Genomic DNA, 24885 nt, shown 5'->3' with positions numbered 1-24885 from the left:
TCAAAGAGAATTCCAGTCAGGATTTAAAAAAAGGATTCCATGAGTTTCTTGTTTTAGGGTACATTTGCATGTAAGTAAAATCTGGTCATGGAAAGGATTATTCAGAAAATTAGCTTTTAATGAAAATCAGCATAAACCTTTAGTATAAAATGTTAAAGTGCAGCATCCATATATCAAATAGTATTTGAAATGTATTCTAAGCAAACAGTATCCAAACCAACACAGAAAGAAAAATCAGTTTATATGATGAATTTTCCTGCTGTTTCATTTCAATTCACTGTTTTGTATGACCTATATAATGTATGATGCTGACAAAAGACAGAGCTTCATAATGATTTGAATACCACTGATTGAACACTATGCACTCAAACCCATGGTAATACATGGTTACCATCTATTTTTTTATTTCCTTTTAAAAAAAAAAACTCTTAATGAAATATTTCCTGCCAGCAACAATTCATGATGGAGGTTTTTCCCTGTTGGGCTGGAAGCCATTTAAAGCATTAGTTTGATCAAAGCTTGTAAATGGTTCATGGTAGTGCCAAAAAGCCTTCAAGTACTGAACTGCACCACTGCACTATATTGATAAGGCTAAGACATTGTAAATTATCACCACCTTCTGATGAAAGCAAGTAGGGCCCTCTAAAACTGCTAAACTAATGCACCAAGTCCAAATGTTATCTGTCAAGCTGTGAATATATGTATCCATCTTCTGAACATCTTCATTAATAAGTAATTTAATAGTGTCAATGGATGTTTTTTTTTCTTCATATTTCTTTATATAGTAGAAGTTGTGACAATGTGTAGCCATTGCCTTCTGTTTGGTATCTTAGTCCTCACACAGTACAGTGTGGACTGCTTCCTTGTGCTCTTTGATCCACTGACAAGGGACATATTGCAGCGTCACTAGTGGTCTTTTGGTTCCTCATATCTCCTCTCTTTCTTGCACTCTGAAAAGGATTGAGATTTCTTCAGACATGTTTTTGATTGAAATTTGAAAACATGTTTTGTGCTCTGGGCATTTTAATTAAGTCTAAAAGCAGCACATGTAAGGCTTCGAAGATTAACTAGCACAGCTGCATATCTCATCAGGCTACTTATTCATAAAACAGCCAGAGAAAACATGTTTTAATAATTTGAAAAAAGCCATTTTCTACACATCATCCCCCCACCTCTCTAATCCCCAACCCTCAGACACATTTTAACAAAGAATATAGAGAGGTAACCTTTAATTTCATAGCTACAGCATAATGTTAACCATTTTTTTCAGTTTACTGAATACATAAGTACAGGCCATATACAAAAAATTCAAAATCCAGAACATGAATTATTCATTTTTGTGTGATCTTGTTCGAGACCTATATCACCTATACCAACAGTCTTAGAGAATCACATTTTGTTGAAAACAGCAAGATGGTGAAAATCTTCCAAGAAGAAGGAAGATACCCTAGCTTCTTTGAAGAAATAGCTGGTTGAGATTCTTGGAACAATTAGCAACAAGTAACAAAACGTGCTAGATTGACTGAAAATCTTCCTCTTGTTTGTAACCATTTTCATGTTTAAGAATTAATTGGTGGTTATAAACAGTGGTTAAATGTACTAGTTGTGAATCCATTTATATTCTAATGTTCTGGGTGACAGTTCAAAACTGCTAGACTAAGTGTTCCTAATTTCTACTATGAAGATTATATTGTAAATACTCCTCAGTCTCTGCCTTGTAAGGTTAAATGATTTAGCTCTTTTAAATAGTCTTGTGTAAACATCTTTGTTGTAACTTCAAAAGGATTGGTGGGGTGTTACACCCTATATAGATTTCCAGATTTCTAGATGCATAGCTAAGGAAAAACAGAAACATCTCAAACGTTATTCCATTATTCCAAGAAATTGATAGGTCTGTACAGGGTGTTATGCAGTACTATGTCTCATATTTTGCACCCGTTAACAACAATTGTATTTCCAGGATAAACCACTTAGAAACATTCAATTTAATTTATATCTACCTGTAAGATCTATATTTCATCATGGTCTGATAGGACTTTCAGAGCGCCTTAAAAGGTGCCAAGTTTTCCTCCTGTCTTTAACAAGTTTGCAAATTATACTCTGATCCAGGCCATTTACATACATTAGCAAGGGCAAACAGCCCAGCACAAAACCCACTGGGAACCCTTTCAAATACTGCCCAGAATACAAGATGCTTCCCAGAGGTTTGTTGTCTGCCTTGTATACTTTAACCCATTCCATTTGAAAGAAGCCAGGATAATGTCAGATTATGGTTTAAGAATAGATTTTTCATAACGTAGTTAAAAAACAATAATCTTTAAATTCAAGCGCAAAATATCATAAAACCCAGCTGAATGCTATTGTTTCTTCAAAGAAGTAAAGAAAATCAGTCAAGTAAGCTATCTTTCTATGAAATGCATACTTCATGTTTATGTATGACTTAATTTAAAAAGTATGCTTTTTAAACCACATGCTTCAGATTTGAACATTATTATGGATTCTTTGGTTTTTCATTTTCTGCGTGTTAAAATGACAAATCTGAAATTTTCTGGGTCATAGCAGACTCACTTTTTGATCCAGCTGGAGGAAGTGAAATACTTTTTTTAGAGAAGCAGGTAAATGCACATGGATCATCTCATCCATCGTCTTATGAACTGAGGGTAAAATATGTCCAGATCCCAAAAGATAGCTGTTCATGAAAATACAGTCTCTCTATATACAGTCTATTATCAATAATCTGAAATATTATGGATACCTTTGGTATCTTAACACCTGAAACATGCCGTAAAAATTGTAATACTGAGGCGGTGCATTTATCAATGTACTTTACCATTTGATCCATGTTAATAATCAAAACTATGCATCAATGTGTTGAGCTAGGAGAATTATGTCTAAGAGATTTTCTACAACTTCCCCATTTTACTTAATGATTTTGCAAGCAATTAAAGTCTACAGTTTGGGCTATTTTATACATAAGCTGGTATAATTGAGTCATTTTAATTTTAAAATTTCATTTTAGCCATGTGTGTTGTAACTTACAGATAAAAATAATAAAATAATGTTGTGTTATAAAATGTATTATTACTAGTAAAACATAACACTCTTCAACTCAAGTATTGAAGGCAAGTGTATGTGATGTTGTTTAGCACACTTAATCTACTTTTTAAGATGGACAGGCACTGACAGAATGCTCATGTAGAATATCACTGTGACTGTGACTGTATTTGATGTATCCATCCATTACCTTTTACAAGAAGTTTACTGGCAGGGATCAAGCAGGCTAAAGAAAGTGTCACTTGTGACTCTTTAGGTGGTCTTTAAAGATCCAGTTTCAAGATAATAAAGTACTAAATCTCTGGCAGTACGCAGCTTTTGAAAGAAGACACCTTTATTTTGTTGTAACACATCATTTAAAACCTCCTACGATAATACTTCACAGCCACAATGAATAACAACATCCCAATAAAATCATGAAATAAAATCCAAATATACTGCCCTTTCAGAAAGAGGATGTCTGTCATTTCATATACAGTACCTAGACGTAGAAAGCCTGGTGCCAGCTGGGCTGTGTTTAGCTTCATATGGACTTGCACTTTTCTCAAAAAACATGCGACTTCACCACAGAGACAACGCAAAACTTTTCTTTTTTTTTCTTAGTGTCTACAAGGTGTTTTTATTCTATTATGAGGCTTATCTACATTGACCATCTGCTTCATGTAAGATAAACAATGGGCAAACAAAACATGAAAGCCATTATGTACTTTTGTTTTCTTTTTGTGTTTCTTATTTAGATTGTTGTTGTTGCATTACTCTGGTTTTTATGGTAACTGAACCATGAAAATGTAAGTGTCCTTAGGATACATGTAAAATGATAAAAGCCTTTGCTTTTACAGAAAATGTACAAAGCTAGGGACATTATTCTTTGACCTCACAAGGAGCTCAGTTGTATTGTGCTATAAAAGTAGTTAGGCTTTTTAACATCTTCATCAAATGCATGGATGAATGGCACCCCAAACTATGTAATATCTAACATGAGTGTACTTGGTTTCTAATAATCATCATTTGCTACAGATGTTATAAAGTCCTTGATAGGCCTTATTTAACAGCACATGTTACTTTGTTTATCCAAGTTACAGTGAAAACTGTACAATAAAAATTAAACTCAATGTTGCTTTTAAAGCATCACGCCACATCCGGCTGTAAGATTCTCATTAAACTTACAGTTTTTGTGAGTCTTGCTGACCATTATAATTTAGAACGTATTCATTTAATTTATTATATATAACAAGTGATCTGCAGCTTCACATAGTGTATATATTTTCTTTGGTGTAGATTTGTTGCATGTCATTTTATTGCAGACAAAACTTTTCACGTTCACTGAGAATTGAAAAAGTAATGATTAGAGTAAAAACACCTCTATCACCTAGTAAATCACCCATACATGAACAGAACAAAATGCAGAGAATACAATACTATGTGAATTTGAAACCATGTTAATTTATATGGAACAATGTAAGTTTGGGAAATGAGTAAGGTTTTATGCAAAAGGCTTTTGTCTATAAGTCAATTAATTTCTTCTTCTCGTTGCTTTGCCTTCACATTATTTTACTAGTGGGAAAAAACTATTTTCTGAGTAAGAAAAATCACTTGAAGGCATTTTCTTTTTTCCCAAAATAGCCCTGAGTATTTGAGTGTGTTTTTTTGTGAAGTCTATTAAATGGAACTTTACTGAGATTACACATCCATGAATCTTAAAAAACTGCAAAAGCAATAAAATAGGTCTTTGATGTGTAGTTTTCATTTAATTAACATTATCTAGAGCCTGAAATGTAGTTTTAATCATACAGTTCCTCAAGGCAATAGATATGAAACCAAAAAGAAACTGTGTATAGTGTATATCTATGAAAGCTCAGGCAGTCATTGGGGATGGTGCTTAATTTCTCCAATTATTGTAGTATCCAGTAAAAGTATGATGTTATGAAATATACTAAGTGTTAACTATTTATCAGCAGCATACATATATCAAGGTATTACTTGAATTTTTTTATGTAAAAATACTTAAATTGCAAGAACTGTAAAAATGATCCATATTTTGTCTAAAAATAAATCAAAGGAAACAAACAATCTGTACAGTCAAACATAGAGCCTCCTGACTCTAGAAATTTGGACCATTAGCCAAAACAGTTTCAATGGAAACAAACATCTTATAACAGTTAAAAGGTTTCTCACAGTAAACGCATGACTTCACATGTTAAAAGGGAAAAAACAGTTTAAATTGGTATCACCTTGAAGGTGTAGATTGGGGCTGCGGTGTCAGAGTTGGCCATATTTTATGAATATTTTTTCATTAACACAGAGTCAAAATAGGTGATGATGCAATAGGTGGGAGATTAAAGTGACATAAAACTTCTATTTTGTTAAACCCAAGTTATTACATGTCAAAAGAGGAACTTACTTATATAAAACTTATTTGTGTGTCTCTATTTCTATTTTTTAAAGGCAAGACTGTTTATTATTCCTCTTAAACAATGTACATAAAAGTGGTGAGAACAGAAGGACAGAAAAAAAATAACCTTTCGTGCAATTTTGGCAAATTTTCTATTTCCATCTTATTCTAGTTAAGTCTAGATCTGCAGAACCAGTGCAGCAGATTCAAAAAGATCAATACTGTAAATGGTACAATACATAAATATAGTCTGTGATTTGTGCTGAATAATTACATAACAAATGATCTATAAGAAAGACTACCATTGAATTTTTTTTTAATCTAACATGGCAGGATACTAAGTGGTCAACCAGTCAATAAGCCTAGTCTTACTGCGGTGTCCACTCCCAGTCACATTGAAGAACTCCCAAATTAATAAAATATTACGCCCATTTATTTATGTTTAGAAAGTTGTACTAAATCTACTTTAAAATTAAACATTTCTTAATGTTTAGCAATTTCTCGTAAAAGTAAATAAAATAAACAAGAAGACTGTTGTAAGTCACGGGTGGTGAGCAGTGTGGAAAATGCAGGAGCCATGTTCCCATAGATGCATTGGGACTTAGTAACTATCTTTGGTCCTTTTATTCTCAATGACTGTTTTCAATGCCATTTATTGAACTATTTATTATTTTGTTCATTGAATGTTAAAGTGGATCATTTTGTTTTTAGTTTGTAAAACTGTTTTTAATCAAAAAAAGCAAATAAAATAAATAAAAAATAATGTATTTATTGAATTATTTTAAAATATTATTTTATATTTTTTACACATTTGTTCACACCATAGCTTACTCTGTGTTAGGATTTTATTGATTGTATTTTAGACTTTATATGACATCGACATAAGGAACAGCCAATAAACAAAGTACAGACTCTGTACCTTACAGATAATACAGACATTTTATAGATTTACTTAGTGTGAGATGATGAGAAAATAAATTGTGGCTGGAAAAACACTGACACAAAAAATATCCAGATGTCTGTGAGTCACTCAAGCAATACTATTCATCTATTCAGCTAGGTATATAGGTATGTACAGTGTATACAGTAGGTATGTGGCATATGCAGCATATTAGTGAGAACTAATTTGTCCCAAATTAAGCAGTAGTATAAAATCTTAAGACATGTTAAGTCAAAATCTTAAAATAACAGCATGGAAATAGAGAAATTAAATAATTTTAAATACAAATTAAAAATACTAAGTCCATTGCCTTAATATGGACTCTGCAGCAGTTTCCATTTATTTTGAATAAGATACCAATGTATCAGACTTAAATGTAGGATATATTTTCTGAACTTCAGTATTTGAGGCATACATTTGATCAAATGACTAAAGCTAATGTGTTTGTGCTTAAAGATTGCTTTTTTGATTTTAACAAATTAAGAAGTTCAATATTGTACTTTAGAATACAATCAACATGATTTGAAGTAGCTTGGTGTAGGCAGATCAGTGTGTCTTAAACGATGTAGCACAGAATGCTGCTGGCTACAGTTTCACGGTTTCTGAAGCTCGTAGCTGGTAGGTGGTGAACGTGCTTGTTTCCAGGTTCACTTTCTGTAATAGTAGTGAATAGTACTGAAGGTGCAATCCAGATCTGCTGTGTGCCTCTTACATTAATTGTTGAATTTTTTAAAGCTTTTAGCTGAAAATATTTCATTGCCAAATTACATTAATTCTCGTGTTGCTGAAACAAAAAAACACATACTGTGTTATAATTTCAATGTAAGTCTTCATTATGGTAAATCTACCAAGGCACTAATGGACAGCTAATGCACAGAGAAAATAACCACTCCGTAGTCACTCCAGTAAAGTGATTTTTGTTATTCTTTATAGATACTTTTATCAGCAACCACCAACTACACTTTTATTTTGCTGAGGTGTCTTTTCTGGTCAGAAAGTCAAAGCTGATATATTCTTTTTATTCATTAATAATTTAGCTAACATGAAGTGAAAGGGTCTCTAAAACACATAAAGTATACATATAAATTATTCAGACTGGCATGATTGATGTGTCATTCCTATTGAAGTGGAGGTACTCCTAAGTGAGACCACAAAGCAGGTCTTCTGATAAATCTAACAAGACAAAATGACAAAATGAAATGGCTAACACGTTTCAGACTTCAACTCATTCAAGTCAATTCCTTCCAAAAATGTGAAATTATGTCTGCAACAAAAACAGTAATTTAATTATTTACATTCTGTGTCGAGGGAACATGAGCTTTATCTTATATATAACCATAAAAAAACTGACAAATTTAGTGAATTTATAAACATATCATCATGTTAATTGATGTCACATTGTATGCACTATGATGGCGACAAAAGAAAAGCACTCAAGCATAACATGTCACAAATTCCCTGGATTACACTTGCAAAGTGTAGTCCACGTTCAGTGAATTGTGTGGTAACTGAACAGTATTAAGAAGATATGACACCAAACCATAAATTCCTAACCAGAAAGACCCATGCTAATCAGAAAGTGTCCAGTCCACAGTGATGCCATGATTACCCAATGATTATTAAAGATTTCTTTTCTCTGTGTAAATGAGCAAAAACATGTTAATTTTTCATCATTATAAATGAGGAACTACATGATGTACACATTTAATTACAGAGCATCACATAAAAATATTTTTAAATAAAACATTATAATTTCACAAAATCTTTGGATGCTTATGAGTAATATAACACAGTATGTTCAGTCAGCAACAGGATATAATGTTACAAAACTATTGTTTCTTTTTTTCCGCAAATGTCAAAGCTTTTTTGTGCATACGATGACGATGGTATTCTTTTGCTAGATTTAACTGGAGTGAACTTTGGATACTAAGCAGCCTTGAGTTGCGAAAGAACACAGGAACACACTTCTAAGATTACAGCAACCATACAGAAAGGATATCCATTTACAGGTCTGTCACTTTTTACTTATGTAGAAATTGTACATGACTTAAAACTTTGATACCTTTCAATCAAGGTGACATTCAAAGTTTACAAACGAAGATGCATCATTTATCAAAAGAACAACAGGTTGCAGAAATACAGTAATATTCAATACATTGTATGACAGAATGTGTAACAACACTGTGTCCTTCAAGCAGCACAATATGTAGGTCATTTACTATAGTTGATATACAGTGTTATGTGACACATCTTTAAAAGCATATGATTTTTAGTGACTTCGATATATGCAGTAGTATTGCGCTCCAAGGGAGAGGGAGCAGCCTGTGATTCAGTGATTCTGGACAACAGTACATACAAAATATAATGCGTTTGCTGTTTGTAATGCTATATGAGTCACTGCAGAGTAAGAACTGAAATCTGCTGGTCAATACTGCATCCTTTAAGAGGGAATTTGGCCTACAGAAACATTGGATGTGAATGTGTTCTGAATCCTGCAGCAATACAAAAAGTATCTAATAGATTAGTCTAATCATTAATGCATTACTGACGTATACACTGAGTGGCACTTTATTAGGTACATTTACCTAATAGAGCGTTGGTCCCTCAGTCGTCCTGAGGACAGCCTGATTTCACTGGGCCACGGACTCAGCAAGGGGTCAGAAGTGGCGGCACAGGACCCATATCAACTCCAATTTGTCCCATAGCTGTTACAAATTAGCCGGTGGCTGATCTCAACTCCATTCGGATCTCAATAGGTTGTTCCATCTCCACCCAGAGATCCTGTGACTGGAGAGGCCACTGCCTTAAAATGAATTTACTGTCATGTTCCTGGAACCATTCCAGGATTTTTCCAGCCTTATCCTGCCGAAAAAGCCCATCCGCACATGGGTACACTGCTGCCATGAAGGAATGCACCTGATCTACAACGATGTTCAGATGTCCTGTGGCATTCAAGCGTTGCTCTGCTCATATCAAGGGACCCCATGTGTGCCACTGAAACACACCCCACACCATTACACTGCTACCGACAGCCTGCATTGTTGACATCTAGCAAGATGGATCCATGGATTCTTGCGCTTTTTGCCTTATTCTGGTCCTCCCATCAGTGTGAAACAGCAGGAAGCATTGTGAATTCATCAGACCAGGTGTTTTTCCAGTCCTCTAGTGTATGGTGTTTGTGTACCCAATGCAACTGCACTATCCGAAGTCGCTTAAATATGACATTTTCTGTCTTGCCCATTCTCCTTCTGAATTGCACACACATGATCCTTCAGTACCTGCACGTCTGATCTAAATAGCATTGTCTGTACATACTATATGATGCTGTCACTGATTAAGCAATTACATGGGAAGAGCAGGTATACCTAATAAACTGGGCACTCAATGTAATGACCTTTTTTTGTTTATGGATGTTAATTTCTGAGCTGTTCATATTAAACATTCAGGACATTTCTGTGTATTTACTGTATACAGCTGAACTGCATAAAACCGACATTAAAAGTCTTTACTTTATCGCTTTGCACAAATAAATAACTGGTGTGTGCATGTTTGTGCACTAGAAGCAATGTCTCCGAACCACCAGAATTTGTCATTACAAAATATTTATTGCATTAAGATAACTGTCCTGGTTGCAATTATTGTTTAATTCCATAAGTTGAATGGCAATTAATGTTAAGCTGCTTACTAATAGTAGGCACATGAACAATATGGGGTAGAGCGGTGGCACTGTGGCTAAGGATCTGTGACCGTGGGTGATAGAGAAATCCTACTCCCTTGGGTCCCTGAGCAAGGCCCTGAACCCCATCTGCTCCAGGGGTGCTGTACAATGGCTGACCCTGTGGTCTGACCCCAAGCTTCTCTCCCTGCCTGTGTCTTATGGAGAGCAAGCTGGAATTCCTAATGCAAGAAATTGTGTATGCCTAATAAAGTGATCTTATCTTATACACATGACTGCGATACACAAAGATGGCTATTCTGAATTAGTCTGCAGATACGAAATCAATTAGAACAATAAAGGTTTAACCCATGCTGAAAAGAGAAGAGAAAAAACAACATTGTGGTGAAAACGTTGTGTTTCTTTTCTTTTCAGCATGGAATAAACCTTTACTTGTTCCTTTGCAGCCTACACATGCTGATGCAGCTCCCTACTTGAACTACTTCAGCCTACAATGACTTTATGAAGCCCAGATCTCTGCTTAGTTAGGCTGTGGTTTTGTGGATTTTGAGATGGGGAACAACTGATGGATGCTTGCATGCTGCACTCAGGTTTCAGAAACCTGATAAACCACATACCTTAACTTGCAAATGACTGTTTCAAACCTCAGTGACAATGAATGCCTAATAAAGGACCCACTAACGATCAATTTTAACCTAACAGGCCTACTCAATATCTGCCTGCATAGCTAACACATCCGTTTTGCATTGTTAAGTCCAAATATTTACTGGTACTGTAAGTCAATTGATGTCTAAGAAAATTGGCTGTGGTGAAAGTGTGCGCCCTTTGATGGACTGGTGTCCCATCCAGGATGTACCCTGTACCTTGCCTTTACTGTTGTTTGCCATGATCCTGAACTGGATAAAGCCGTGAGAAAATGTTTGGATGGATGTCAGAGGCAGTGTAATATTCACTGTGATATTCTAACAAAATGGCAGCCTTTAAAAGGATACCTCCTCTATATGACTGATACATACAATATTTACCTGTAAGTAAAACCAAAATCTCATATCATTTGAATCTTAGAACGTCCATACATTCAGTGCCCCTGCCTTGCCGGTTGAGCTATCAGATCTGCAGATCTGTTTTATACATACAATCCAGGTCGAATGTAGAACTCTGCCAAATGTTGCAGAAGCATTTTTTGTTCTTCACAAAAGTTTTTGACATCCTGTTTTTTTTTTCAGCATCCAAAGTGAATGAGGAGATGAAATGGTGCAAGTGTTGCCTTGTATTACAAAAGATAATCCGTGTGAAGATGATAAATTATTTCAAACAGATTGGAAATAAAGATAAAAATAAAACACCTGATCAGCTAGCACTGTCCTCCATTCATTATTATTCAGGTAAGCAGCTCCCATTTAGAATTTGCTTTCAAGAAAGTTATTGTTAATGGTTGGTGCGACATAAAGTCTAGGTATTTTTAAGATACCACTGTAATTGCGCACATTAGTGAATAAAAGGAAAAATTACTCCTAAAAAAACATTTTTACTTTGCATATACTGTACATGTAAGGCATTGTTTTCAGGATATATACATGTCTCCTTGTATATACTTATGAGTAAGGCTTCTTGTAATAAATTCTGATATAAAATGTATTGGTGTATACTGTGTATGGTTTGTACATTTAAAAATTAGCTTAAGACATTTGTTGAAGTGCATGTTGCAAGTTTAAAAGGAGAACACTTACAGTACTGTATGACTGCACCTTTAAATCCACTTATAGCACAATAAAAGAGAAAAACATATTACCAATGCACAATTGCCTTATCTTAACACAAACATGCAACACAAAGAGCTATTACTAACTACACTACAGGGAACAATGTCACCAGGGGAACAGCAGGAAAAAAATAGAACAGCCCAGTAATTAAAAGTGGATACATCAGAAACAAATACAAAATCACAACAAGTAACTGGAGCAAACTTAGCTCTCTACTCTTCTAAAAGTGGGCTTGCAAATAATGGTTTTTAATGGGAAGGATCTTTGTGTAATCCATCCTTTTTTCACGTTCTCTATGATTTTACATACAGTTATTATTGCATATCCCTTCATGAAGATAATGCTTCCTGTAAATAAAAATGGTACCACATTTCATCCTCTACAACGTGTCAATTAGAGATTATATATAATAAGGCAAATTTATCATTGATCTTATCTGTACTGTAAAAAACACCATTTGGATTATTTTATGAGTTCTTTTTTTAACATTGGATGAGATAACATATTTCCAATTTTCACAACAATAAGGGCCCTTTCAAATGACAGCATATAGCACTTGCTTTGATTGTAAGTGATGTGCTTCTGTACTGTAAAGAAAATACTCTTGATGAAGGGAGGGAATCCTGCACAAAGAGCTAACATTATATGTTTAGAACAATAGACCTAATTTCAATTTTAAATGTTTAAGTACTAATCTAAAATCAGAATGATTCAGTGGGAAATTCAGACAAATCACTTTAGCAGAACTAATGCCATCATATTTCAAAACATGAACCAATTTAAAGCGATCCACATAATTATTTTCATTACTGTTAGTGGTCTGTGCATTTTTGCATTTTTCAAACATACCTAGGTGTTGAAAATGTTGGTTAGATCAGTCATGAAGTTAGAAAGTCAACAGAGCAAGTGTATGTGTTTTCAAGAGTGAGACAAAAATACTTACTGGATATACATGTGAATAAAAGCATACAAAAGGGCTTTAAGAATGAATATATCAGAACAATCCCTAAAAATATTTGGAAAAATTAGTATTTTAAAAACTTAATTAAACATTCGAACATCAAAATGAAAAAAAAGAAAAATATAAAGATATTAATGTCACTACCAATGTAGCAATGGCATGTAATGCGAGTAACCAGTTGTAGCTTTATTTTTAATTTTGTAAAATGTCAACTTTCAAAACAACATTTAGCCAGCTTACTTTACTTTTGGTTGAGAAGGAGAAAAGTTCTCAAGAACGGCCAGCTAATCATCCTATTCAAAACCATCTTGGCCCTATTCCATGTGCCCTCTTTTGTACTGACAGTACTACAGGCCCTATTCATTTTTTAGATTAAAAGAGAAGCACACATACAGGGCTGTTTTTGTAAATAAAGTGCCAGTATCCTCTAAAGATGAATTAATCCATTCCAGGTTTTAGACTGAGAAGACAATAATCAGTATCATACAGAAAACTTGAACTCAGATTCAGGAATTCTCATAATGTAAAAAATATGTTCAGAACTATACAGTATGTACTCTTCTTATTGCCACACATGTCCACAAATACTGTAATGTACACAAATCTTAAAACTAAGTATTGAAAATGACAACATAATTATATTTTTTCTGTGATTGTTTTGTAAGATTGACAGAACTATTAAGTGTTCTCATTTGTGTGGTGTCTAAAAGACACTGTACTCTTTAAAAGGTCTAGCAAACATTTTTTTCAGACTTCATTACTCATTACAGGTGAAGAGATTGCAAGAGGTCTATTACACAGCATTCAATAAGGTATCTTACTGAACAGATTATTTTGTTCATAAAAACATTAACAAAAATTTTAAGAATATTCCATTTTATTAATTTCTTTCACACTGAATAGTTACAGTGCCTTGTAGAAGTATTCAGACCCTTCCTATGATGTCCTTTTTTGTTAAATTACAAAATGATGCCTAGATGTTTTCTTCAAAACCTGAGTGCTCAAACTGAAGAATTCTTAGGGTAAGGTACAGCAAATGTCAACAAAAATTAAATAGAAAAATGCAAATTCATAAGTATTCAGGCCAGTGAATTCAATATTTTGGGGAAACATCTTTTTCAGCAATTGCAGCTGCAAGTCATTTTGGGTAGGTCTACCAACTTTGTACACCAGCTAAGAGCAATCTTTGTCCATACTTCTTAGGACATTTTTTAAGCTCTCTTAGGTTGACAGGGGATGGTTTGTAGACAACAGTTTTCATGCCTTTCTAGAAATTCTCAGAAGGATTCAAAGTCAGGACTATCAATGGGCCACTCAAGGGCATTCCCTTTTTTTATTCTTAAGCTACAACAGCATACAGTAGCTCCAGTATTGTGTGACACTGTTACAGAGAAAACACAGATAAGACCTGCTCTCAGATGTCAATTCAAGGTCATTTCATTATGTAACGTTTTTTCCGCCAGTCTCTTAAACAAAGCAACGAAGGAGTCGGCAAACAATCTTGTTTGTATTCATTTTCAAGACAAGACCCCAAAAATGGCTTCTTGGGGTGATGTCTTGAAAATGAATAAAAACAGTGTTTGCAAAACCTAATTGTTCAGAACAAAAATATGACCTTGCCATGTTCCATCAAAGAGCCTTGCTTTAGTAGCATGTCCCATACAATCTGCTCCTTTAAGCACATTAGCCAATATTAATTGTCAAAAGCAAAACCTAAATGTACAGTACCTTAGTGAAGGAGCACACAAAATAATGCCTCTATCACCTGTCATTGCCTGCTTTTCCACACTGTGCTAATTAGCCTGGGCTCCACTGCAGAGCCAACCTACTGAGGCGTTTAGCACCATATAATTAATCAGGTATTTCTTGTGCGTAAGAAGTCAGGGAGGCATCCAGTGCTGTCAGACTCATTGATTTTGCACCAATTCCAACATAAGTGATGGCACCCAACCTTTCTTCTTTATAAATAATAGGAAGTAGGGAGATTCACGCCACTTATGAAATTTAAATTTGTACTGGAAGTGATTTCAAAAATAATTCTGATGTCTGATTTTTAATATTACTGGAATGTTCAGCATTTTTGTCAGTGTAGGTCTGTGGGATGTGTACCTTTCAAAATATTTTTTAACTAAGAGACTGTAAAAATTGGACTTTACTGGAATTAAAACAAGATGAGACAAATACCATAATGTATGATTCAGTCATCATTATGCAATACATTGCATCTTGTTCATTCTACCCTAAATGTATGGTGTTACATTTATCAATAATAAGGGACTGCTGCAGATACTGTATCTCACCATTTTAAATTTTAGCAGAATCAAATGGTAGGAATTATTTACAAGGAGGTGAAGTTTACACAATGTGATCTCTAGAAAATGTAGCCCTTCAAAAGTCTCATAAAAGATCTCATGCTCCTTTATGCTCTTTATGTACAGTTATGCTCTTTACAGTATGTATATTGATACGTTTCTTCAATAAAATAAAAATGTGTAAATCAGGAAGTAAACTGTCCTGTTGTGTTTGAAAGTAAAGCAGTTGTAAAAAAGTTCAAATAAATGATTCAACAATGCATAATGTATTCTTTCTTCAAAACCATACCTTCTTGGAGATATGGTATTTTGCTTTGTCAATACTTTTCGGCACATTCATTTTTGGATTTTTGAATTAATTCTTGTGAGGTTCCTAACCTAATGCAGCAACGTATTGCTGTGTGCGATGGTATTACATTTTGTGACAAGTTCTATTGTATATGGATTAGTATAACAATTGGTGTCAGTTAATATATTTTGTGCTAGCACACGGATTAAATAGGATTTCCCATGCTAACTACTTGCAAAGCTTTACAGCCAAATATAAAAATAGATTCACTTATGATGGGCTTGTGTTCAGCACAGTATATCAACAGTAAAACCTTATATTTAGCATATCTGTATGAATGTTTAATTCCAGCTTAGTATTTAGCACATTGTGCTTCTTAAGTTTAATAAGGGATCATTCCCATTACATGTAAAATTCAAAATAATCCTTATGTTTTATTACTATAGCTTCAAAGTGTAAGAATGCATACATTTTGTAGATTTGTTCACTTGAACTTATTATAATTCAGATGGTGAAAAGGAAGACAAAGATTCTGCAGAAAACCTATTTAAAAGCTTGAAAAGAACTGGCCAAATTATTATTATAAAGAAAGAGAAGTCAGTGCAATGAGACCTGGAAGCTGCAATACTAATGGCACTTAATTTTCTTGTGAATGCTGAGCTGTACACAACAATTCAGCTACACAACCATAATATTCTGTACTGTAGTGCCTTATGCAGTCCAAGAAGGGGTAAAAATATAGCTGAAGAATTCTTGAGGAGGGAGCTCAGCTGTGTACAGCTTGTATTTGATACATGGAGCGTGTAAACCAGTGACAATTGTGAATCAATATTCTCTAATATACAGAAACTCAGTCTTACGATACAATAATATCACACAACTAAATAGATGTTGGCCCTAGCTTTCACCTAGAAAATGACAATTGCATTGCTTTTTCCAAAGTGGCAGTCACAAATGTCAAATAGAACTGAAAACACTTTCATACTGTCCAATAGCCTCTCATTTTTTGTGGTTTACTGAAACTGCATTTGATACATTAGAAAAATCTGATCGCACAGAAAGACTGTACAACTGAGCTTCATAAGTCACCTCCAACCAAGATTGCCGAATCAGGGACATAGGTAAGGTTGATTGTGCCTTAGAGAGACAATAAACCCAGCAATCACCCTATTCTCCTACAGAACCCAGTCAATTACAATCTATATATTACTGTTCTATCAGAAGAAATAAGCATCAAGTCATTTTACATCCATCACCTATTTACATAATACCAACCATTTTATTATATATATATTATTATATTATACGGTTATACGGTAAAGAGATTTATTCATACTCTTGATTAAATATAAACAAAAACAGAGTTATAGACAGGATAGTCTCACTTAAGTTCTATACATTATTATGTTATAGTATTCTGTATCTAAAATTCAACAATTCTGCTCTTTGGAAGTGCAAAGAATGCCTTCAAAACTATATAAACCTTAAGCAAGAATGTTTCATTTTTCCCTGGGGTATAAAGAAGGTAATACACAGAAAACATTCAGTAGTAGCAGCATCATCATAGTTCGGTACAGAGAGCTCTTTGAAGACTCTTTGAAGAAGGCAAATGATCACAAACCTATACAATGGGGAATGGCTATTAGAACATCTACAAAAAGCTGAATCTTGTACTGGTATTACTGGCTGATATGGAAGCTACCCAGGAAGGGAACACACGTGTTTCTTGTCACCAGGAGTCACAAGTGGTTGGAGGCAACCACAAATTCACAGGTAACAGCTAGAGACCAATATACTCCTACAGCATAAAAAGTCACCTCCAAGAATATGCTGGTTTCTAGGTCTGAATGTTGATTCATATCTGAGTTGCAAGAAAGAAACGTCTTCTGAGCGTGAACCACAAAAAAGAAGTGACTCAAACTTGCCCAACATCATCTGAGAGACAACTGAAAAAATGGCTTATGGTCAGATGAAACAAAAACCTAGCTTTCTGGATGTGCTCATCAGAATTCTGTTTGGTGTGAAAATGATTCAATTCCACTTTATTTGTCATTATACTTACACAGGTGCATAGTATAATAAAAAGTGTTTCTCATTAGTCTCTCAAGTGCAGTATATATACTGTAGAACAGCAGACAAGACAATAGACAGTAAATACAATAACAGCGTAAACAACAGTATGGTACCAGTGTGACAGTACCCATATCTGCTAAAAACTGCAAAAGTACACAAACAGAGCAAACAGTGCAAAAAAAATGGCGATTATAAAATAGTACAACTACAATCAAGTACAATTTTAAATTCAAGTTCGGCTTACATTCAATTGTCGGAGGTACAGTATGGTGTATGTAGTGGTGTAGGAGTACAGTCACTGTGTGGTACAGGAAGAAGTGAGGAGAGATCACAGTTTGGTGGGTAGGAGAGGGGGGGATCACAGCTTGATGGCTCTGGGGAAGAAGCTATTTTGGAGTCGACTGTTGTGTGTGACTGGAACGTCCAGATCCTTCTACCAGATGGTAGAGGGACAAACAAGTTGTGACTGGGGTGAGTGGCATCAGTCACAATTTTGGTGGCTTTTTTCAGCCACTTGGTGTTGTAGATTTCCTGGATGGATGGTGAGGCATTGCAGATTATGTGTCAGGCAATTTTGACCACCCGCTGCAGGACCTTGCGGTCGGATGCGGTGTAGTTGCCGTACCAGACTGGTCAGTATGCTCTCCACCATACATCTGTAGAAGTAGGTGATGATCTGTGGATGCATGTGTATTTTCTTCAGCCTTCTCAGAAAGTACAGCCTCTGTTGTGCCTTCTTGATGAGCCTCGAAGTGTTGAGTGCCCATGTAAGGTCCTCAGTAATATGAACACCTACAGTAGGAATTTGAAGTTGTTCACCATCTACACCTCAGTCCCTTTGATGTAGATGGGAGAGTGGACTTTTCCTTGTCCCTTGAAGTCAGCTCTTTAGGTTTGCTGATGTTGAGACATAGGTTGTTGATTCTGCACCAATCTGCTAGTTGTTTTATCTCCTCCCTGTAGGCAGTCTCATCATTGTCAGTGATCAGGCCCACGACTGTGGTATCGTCAGCATACTTGATGATGGTGTTTGTGATGAACTTGGCAGTACAATCGTGAGTGAACAGGGAGTATAGCAGTGGGCTGAGCACACAGCCTTGAGGGGCACCGGTGTTAAGGATGAGTGTGTTGGAGGTAAGGTTGCCAGTCCTGACAGTCATGGCTCTGCTGGTGAGGAAGTCCAGGATCCAGCTATAGAGGGTGGTATCTAGACCCAGAGCCCTAAGCTTGGTAGCAGGTTTTATGGGTCTGATGGTGTTAAATGCTGAGCTAAAGTCAATGAACAGCATTCTTGTATAGGTTTTCCTTTTATCCAGGTGGGTTAGTGTGGTGTGTAAAGCTCTAGAGATTGCATCCTCCATGGAGTGATTTGTGCGATAGGCAAACTGGTGAGGATCAAGTGTTTTTGGGATGCTGGCCTTAATGTGTGGTATAAGTAGTTTTTCAAAGCACTTCATTATGATGGGGGTGAGTACAATTGAAGCAGCTATTTTACAGTAGCCTGAGCCAAGCACAGGTTGAAGATGTCAGTACAGACATCAACTATCTGCCAGGCACATGTTCTGAGTACAACTTTTCATGTGTTTACTCTTCTTAGTGATTTCCAGACATCTACTGTAGCTTGGATAGTGTGAGGGGTGGGATGGCAGGGGAGTTAGTGGTCCAGATGGTTGGTTCAGGGTTTTGAGCTTCGAAGCGTGCATTGAAGGTATTAAGCTTGTTTGGAAGGGAGGGGTCAGTAGCGGTTACAGGGCTTGTTTTGTTCTTGTAGTTTGTGATTGTATGTACAGTATGTCCTGCCACATGTGTTGCGGGTTAGTGTTGGTGTTGAACTTGTGTTCTGGGGTTTTTTAGCGTTTCTTGGCAGATTTTATACCAGCCCTTAATTTTTTCCTTGCCACTCTCAGTTCTTCCTCGTTACCAGATTTAAAGGCTGCATCACGGGCTTTGAGTAGGAAGCGGATCTCAGTGTTCATCCAGGGTTTTTGATTTTGGAGTTTGTGTATCTTTCTAACGCTCGCAACATCATCAGCACATTTGCTGATGTAGCTGGTGACTCATGATGCATACTGTATATGTCAATTGGTGAAGCTCATGTTGAGAAAACACTTATGTCCACTGGGAAATACTGTTGGGTTTTTTTTAAATCTGTGGATTCTGGAGCAATTGACAAGATAGGGGAAGCCATGAGTTCCAATATATACTGGGGCGTCTTGGCCAGACACTTGGTTCTTTATCACAAAAAGCTCATGCTTGGCACAAAATGGACAACCAGCATGGGAATGATCCAAAGCATACAGTACATCCAAATTAATGGTATCGTTATGGAATGGTTAACTGCACAAAAATACATATTCTAAACTGGTCACCTCAATGTCCAAACCTCAGTCTAATTGAACATTTGTAACACTAACCCAATATAACAGTTCACTGATGGAAAGCAAATAAACTTTAGGACTAAAAGGCAATTTGACATGGGTGAATGTTCATAACATTCCTCTCAGAAGTGCCAGAATCTCATCAGACTACACGTGTCTAGTCCCTGTAATCCCTGCCAAAGGACTACAAAATGCTGACTAAAGGGGTGTGAATAAATGTGTTTTCTGGACATAAATTATTTATTACAAATATGACTTTGTGCGCTGCTATTAAAATTACAGAATTATCCATTCTTTAAATCTTTTTCTCATTTGATGTTTGCAGTTAATATTTCAACAGGATTCTTAATATACCTGTGGGTCACTGTATAAGAGAAAAATAGTCCAATCATATCTGGAAATAATTAAAATTTAAGACCAAATGAAATGTTTGAGGAATAAAAAAAAAGGGGAAAACATTATCTTAAGCCCTGTGATATTTTCATAATGAATAAAGATTTTGGGGGAATAAAAGTGGAGTTATATACAGTACCAATATCTGAGTATACATGTAAGATAAAGAGTAAAATAAGTAGTCTTATCATTATCATTTAATGTGGACATGTCCTTATAATCAAAGCTCTGACACCAGTGTACTCTGGAATTTTTATCCAGGTGTTTCTCCGATAAGAATTTGAAACAGTTAAAGTAATCATCATTTTTTCAGTTATATCTTAAATTAAAGATGTATATGCCTCTGTAACTTGACAATTCACTACCAGCTGTCTCTCACAATTTTATTACTGTCTCTGCTCTTGAGATGCTCTCTGTTTGAGTCCCATCACAACAGATTAAGCACTGAACTGAAAATGAACAATTGTATCACGTAATGCCAGACATGTTTAGTGCCTGTCAAAGACTGCTGTTTTATTGGAAATTTTAAGAATCATCCATCCTTTATCAGAGCACAGCTTATTCTTGTTAAAGGCTGAGAAAATCTAGAGCAACTCTTTTACTTCCCTGGAAGTATACAAGTGCAAGTATAGAGTGGGTGTTAGCCAACAGCAGAATTTTAAATACAACTATTACCAATACCACCTTTAACAAGTGCATTATAGTCTGCCAGTGTTCAGACAATAAATGATAAATAGCAATTTGTGTGGGAGCTGTATTTATAATTTTTCAAGATCATTTATCTTGGTATAGTATATCTGAAAGTATACAGTACATGTTTGTCCTACTAAGCAAAGTCTTTCACTCATCTAAGACGTTTAAATAGCACTTTTTCAATGGGGAGGAAGTGTACCCTTCTGTTTAAACATAATCAGGGCACTTCCAAAAAAAAATCTTAGTTTTTTTTCTTAGAACTTTTTAACACAATATCTTCCAAATGTATAATGATCCCTATACGAACACCTAAGAGTTTTGGGGGTATGGAACAAGCTACACAGCCAAGTTGTTGAAGCTTATACCCTGGGTTCCTTCAGAAATAGATGTATAAGATCCTTGGATCAATAACAGTAGATAGTAAGAAATGGGCTAGATGTCCCCCTCCTCTTTTTTGTCCTTATGTACACTGTGCTTCCAACACAGACATTGAACTATAGATAGATATTTTGCATTTATCAATTATTAAGATTTAACATATTATGAGTGCCTTGAGGAGGTCCTGCAATCCAATTTTCTATTAAGTGACAGTCATCATCCATCCTTCTTTAAACCAATACAGGGTTGTGGTGGCCTATCCTAGCGAACAAGGCAATGGGATGCAAGTCCACCATAATCCACACACAGAAACAAACACGCAAAGACTCACACCAGGACTAGTTTTATCAAACAGCAATTAACCTACCTGTTTGTCTTTGGACTGTAGGAGGAAATCAGAGCGTTCGATGAAAACTCATATGGAAACAGGAAGAACATACAGACTGCACACAAATAGTACTGAAGGTCCAGAATTGAACCCGGGGACCCTAGTGCTGGGAGCCAGCAATGCTAACCACTGTGCCATTGTGCTGTCCAACAAGTCAAAATGTGATTAAAAAAGTATAAAAAAAGAGTTGCAAAAGTGGTATGCATATTTTGTCTCCCACATAACATTGCTAGATTTGGTAATCCCTGTAAATTCAGAACATGGCTGATGCACAATGAGAAAAAAAGTTTCATGTATTCTGCTATTTTCTGTATTTCTAAAAATATGTCAAATACATAGTATAGTGGAGTGGACAGCAAATCTAGTTGAAATCAATCATGAATGTGTTATAAGATGATTAAGGATGATTAAGGTTTCCTTAAATACAGTTCAGTAAAATACTGTATAAAAAGCTGTTTGCCTGAAGAGAGTTCACATTACATAGCTGGCAGTCCTGCTAGATGGCTAGACCTTAAGTTTGCCATTTTGGAAATATCCCAGAAATATCTATTAATCTGCTGGGTGAGAGGGGTTTGAAGGACATGCGCCATATGAAAGTCATAGGGATACTGCTGTGCTCTGTCCTTTGTCTAATCCAATTAGAGATAAATTATTACCAGGGAAAAACAAACTTACAAAATGTAATACTATTAATACCATTACCACGTTTTGTACTTGTCCTTTAAAAATAATTGTGTATATTTCTGTAGTTGTGTTTAGTTAGAACTTATTCGTTACAAAGGTCTTTTCATACACAACACCTACAAAACATGTTTAGAAAAAAATATCATTTTTAAACTAAATAATGATTCCAAAGAACACCCACACATTATCAGAAAACAAATACAGGCAATGTATCCAGCATTCGCCACCTATGTAACCCTTTCCTGAAATATCACAACAGAGTTAGTATAAAGTGTACATGGTTCATACCAAGAGAGCTTTTGTAGAGCCATACTTTACTTGTAGCCATGTCCCAAATGATTTAATTGTATTGTTTAAAACTCAGTTTAGAAATAGAAGTAGACATTTATTTCATGAAAGCAAATAATTAAAGTGTCCAGGCTTGCAATGGACAAATCAATAAATATTGAAGACCAACTTCAATTGGTAAAAAAAATTTAAAAGGTTTCTAAATGCTAATATTTTGCTTTTATATGTAACAAAAGTAATTTGCTTGAACAATATGTTTTGAAAACAAAATTACTACTACATTTTAATCTGTTGAATGTTAAATGGAAAAGATATGCTTCTAGCAAGCGAAAAGGATTAATAAAACACTCACCTCTGTCCGTGTCATAGAGGTAGACAAACTTCTCCCATTTGTAGTGGGAGAGAAGACTCAAGACTGCACCCCTCAAAGCTGGGCGCATCTGAATGACAAACTGAACATCTGCATCAGTCGGGTAACTTGGAGTTACAAAGGAGGTATGGAGAGCTCCACAGAAGGAAGTCAGCGTGTTCATAGACTTCTTGTCATAGAAACCAAAGATGGCATAAACTCCTCTGGAGAACTGTGAGCAGACTGGAAAAAAACAGAAATGATACCATTTAGCCTATACTCATAACAGCAGTGTAAGGATGAAACCTCTATATCAATCTAGCTCCTTACTCCTCTTGTTTAACCTAACCCCCCCCAGACAAATTAATGTATGGAGCCCTTGCAGAGCTAGCTGACGAAGATAAGAGGTATATTTGAGTGTTGGTGAACAGTGTGGTCTTCCTCTTTTTGAAATTCAAACAACTGTATTGCAGCTGAACTGAGTTTGATATCTTAACTGTCTACCTTAGTACAAATTAAGCTTTACCTTGCTGCTAAATACTGGAGTTGCAAAACCTCATCACCTTATCTTGCCATCCTTTTAAAAGTGTGATGCAGTCTAAATATTGTTGAGAAATACATACAGCATGTTTCTGAAGTGTGTGAAGGCATGCCTTTTTTTCATTGTAATCATCAATGTACTACAACAGCACAATATACAGTACATTGTAATTTATCTCTTTTCCAGAAATTAACAGTAGATCATTAAGATGTTTTCAGTTCATTGTCAAACACAAAATATACCTGGACATGCAAAGGAAATTGTGCACAGGGATTATAAGTATGTGTATTTCTACTGTATTCCTTTCACATGTCTTTCATATACCCTTGAAATGCACACATTTGTATGTCTAATCCTCAATTACTCTTTAATTAGATACTCCTAATGAGAAATTGGTACTTTCATTTTGATGATCTCATTCCACATCCCCTTACCCATCCACTCACGATACAGAACAATTGTTGAAACAAATCACTAAGACCTAGCGAACATACTTTTTTTTCTGTTGGTAACTCACCCCTGGGGCTGCCCTAAGGTCTGTCCTACCATGTGTGAACAGTACTCTAGGGAAGCCCCTTGGGAAAACTTCACCCTAGCTCACTAGTATTCCTAGAAAGATTTACATATATATTTCAGCCTGGCTTGCTCTAGGTTCTTCAGAAACTACAAATCTGTAGCTTACTTCATTACATACATGCAAGCTTAAAGTTTCTTTTAACTATAGGACTATTTCACTAATAAATATGTTAATCAAAGAAACACACAGTACACTAAACTCTATTGAATGAGACACTGCAAACAGACAAAATCCAACTCATAATAAAACTCCTTCTGGTTAAGAGCTTCCACTAGCACTCCTGTCATTTCCAGTTTTTTTTTCCTGTTTGCAAGCTTGATCTCCTTTGAACATTCCAATATCCAGTCTATATCTTCTCACAGCATTCTTCAACTTACTTGTCAGTCTTTGTACCAGGACTGACACAAACAACACCCTGGGTGACTTCAAACATCATTTATTTTTTCTTGGCTGTCCTGTCCTTATTTGTTTACTCCAATGTGAAGTTGAAAGTAGTGGCTTTGTTTGAAAGCCACCTACTTGAGGGAACAAGAGACACACCTGCTCCAATTACATTGCCTATAGAAAGTCCACACCCCCCTTTTATTGTGTTACAGCATGGAACCATGATATATTTAACTGAGAATTTTTTGCAACTCATCAACACAAAGTACTCTAGAATGTCAAAGTAAAAAAAAATCGAGACGTTTTACTAAATTAAAGTTAAGTATTCAACCCCTTGCTTTGACACACCTAAATTAACTCTGAAGTAACCAA

The 24885-nt window shown here is 35.4% G+C and overlaps 1 protein-coding gene across 2 annotated transcripts in view; it reads right to left on the bottom strand.

Annotated features, from left to right (window-relative positions):
* Positions 1-24885, bottom strand: part of LOC148828614 (glutamate receptor 3) — a 130482-nt gene that overhangs the window by 68185 nt on the left and 37412 nt on the right. For both annotated transcript variants that reach the window (XM_088925601.1, XM_088925602.1), the window contains exon 3: positions 23015-23254. In XM_088925601.1, the coding sequence (XP_088781727.1) occupies positions 23015-23254 (240 nt within the window). The remainder of the gene's footprint in view (positions 1-23014; positions 23255-24885) is intronic.

This window comes from Atractosteus spatula, chromosome 9 (genome assembly GCF_055471065.1).
Source record: "Atractosteus spatula isolate fAtrSpa1 chromosome 9, fAtrSpa1.hap1, whole genome shotgun sequence".
In the NCBI taxonomy this organism is placed as follows: domain Eukaryota; kingdom Metazoa; phylum Chordata; class Actinopteri; order Semionotiformes; family Lepisosteidae; genus Atractosteus; species Atractosteus spatula.
The sequence above is the reverse complement of the archived record's forward strand: the minus strand, read 5'-3'. Positions and strand labels throughout refer to the sequence as shown.